The sequence below is a fragment of the Alligator sinensis genome, unplaced genomic scaffold, assembly GCF_000455745.1.
Source record: "Alligator sinensis unplaced genomic scaffold, ASM45574v1 scaffold879_1, whole genome shotgun sequence".
In the NCBI taxonomy this organism is placed as follows: domain Eukaryota; kingdom Metazoa; phylum Chordata; order Crocodylia; family Alligatoridae; genus Alligator; species Alligator sinensis.
In genome coordinates this window covers 1,766,513-1,767,564 of record NW_005842250.1, presented here as the reverse complement: position 1 = coordinate 1,767,564, position 1,052 = coordinate 1,766,513, and the positions used below count along the sequence as shown (strand labels likewise).

At 52.0% G+C, this 1,052-nt stretch overlaps 1 protein-coding gene across 5 annotated transcripts in view; it reads left to right on the top strand.

Annotated features, from left to right (window-relative positions):
- Nucleotides 1-1,052, top strand: part of OCRL (OCRL, inositol polyphosphate-5-phosphatase) — a 27,941-nt gene that overhangs the window by 5,929 nt on the left and 20,960 nt on the right. For all 5 annotated transcript variants that reach the window (XM_025208757.1, XM_025208756.1, XM_025208755.1 and 2 more), the window contains one exon: nucleotides 863-977. In XM_025208757.1, coding sequence (XP_025064542.1) covers nucleotides 863-977 — 115 coding nt within the window. The remainder of the gene's footprint in view (nucleotides 1-862; nucleotides 978-1,052) is intronic.

The window sequence follows — 1,052 nt, the reverse complement described above, 5'->3', positions numbered from 1 at the left end:
CCGGCCAGGAAAAGCAGCATGCAGCTGAAGCCAGCTTCCCATGTGCTGCTGGGGATAGGAGGAGGCCGGCCAGGTCTGCATCGGCCTAGCAGAAGCGGTGGCGGAGCCGTGTGCCGCTCGGGACTGACCGGCGCAGGTAGGGAGAAAGTGCAGCTGAGCCCCCTGCTGCTCCGGCTGGGCTCATCCTGTTCCGAGAGGCACATGGCTACTCCTCTTCCCATACGCGCTGCGTCGGTAATGTCAAGCTGATGCGGTGCGTGTGGGAACCTTGTCCCTTCCCCAGCCCTTCAGCAGTCATTAGGAAGCCATTAGGGACAAGGGGTGGGAATGAAAGTAAACAGTGTTTACTTTCATTTCCCGTTGCAGCACTGCGGGCCTCAGAAAATGCCTTGGCGGGGCCGCATGTTGGACAACCCTGGTACAGGGCCAAGTTGTAGCATGCTCACCAAAGAAGGTTGGCCCCTACTGATCTTACATGAGCCCTAGAGGTGCAAACCAAGAGTTCTTATTTTCACAGGATCTTGCTTTGGGGAAGCAGTGATCCAGACCATCCAAAGAAGCATCTTAAACTCAAAATATCTGCTTGACCTAACAAAACAGTGAGGCCTCCACTGAGACTAAAGTCATGCTACCCCCAAACCAGACCGAACTAATGTCGTTTGGGGAGATGATCTTTGGAAGCTTCTAAGACACTGAAAAAAGCTACATAGCCTTTAAGAGTGGGATCTATGTGCTCATACGTCAGAGTGGATGCCCCAGAGTAAGATTGATTTGCAGCTGCTACAGGAGCAACTTCTGCTGGTGGTGCAGGGGAAGCTGGCTTGTGGGAGGAGTGTAGTGTCCTAAATTGCCTTGTTTTTAGGTTCCAGGAGCTGGATCTCAGCACAGAGGCTTTTTTCTACCTTGATTCTGCAAAGGAGCAAGAGTGGCTGGCTGCTGTAGAGAAGGCTTTGCACCACAATGCTAAGTATAAGAAAGTGAGTTCTATTCAACAGTTGCCTCTGGCATGTGAACTGGTGAGATTGGGAAGCAGAACAAAAATAGGCTCACTC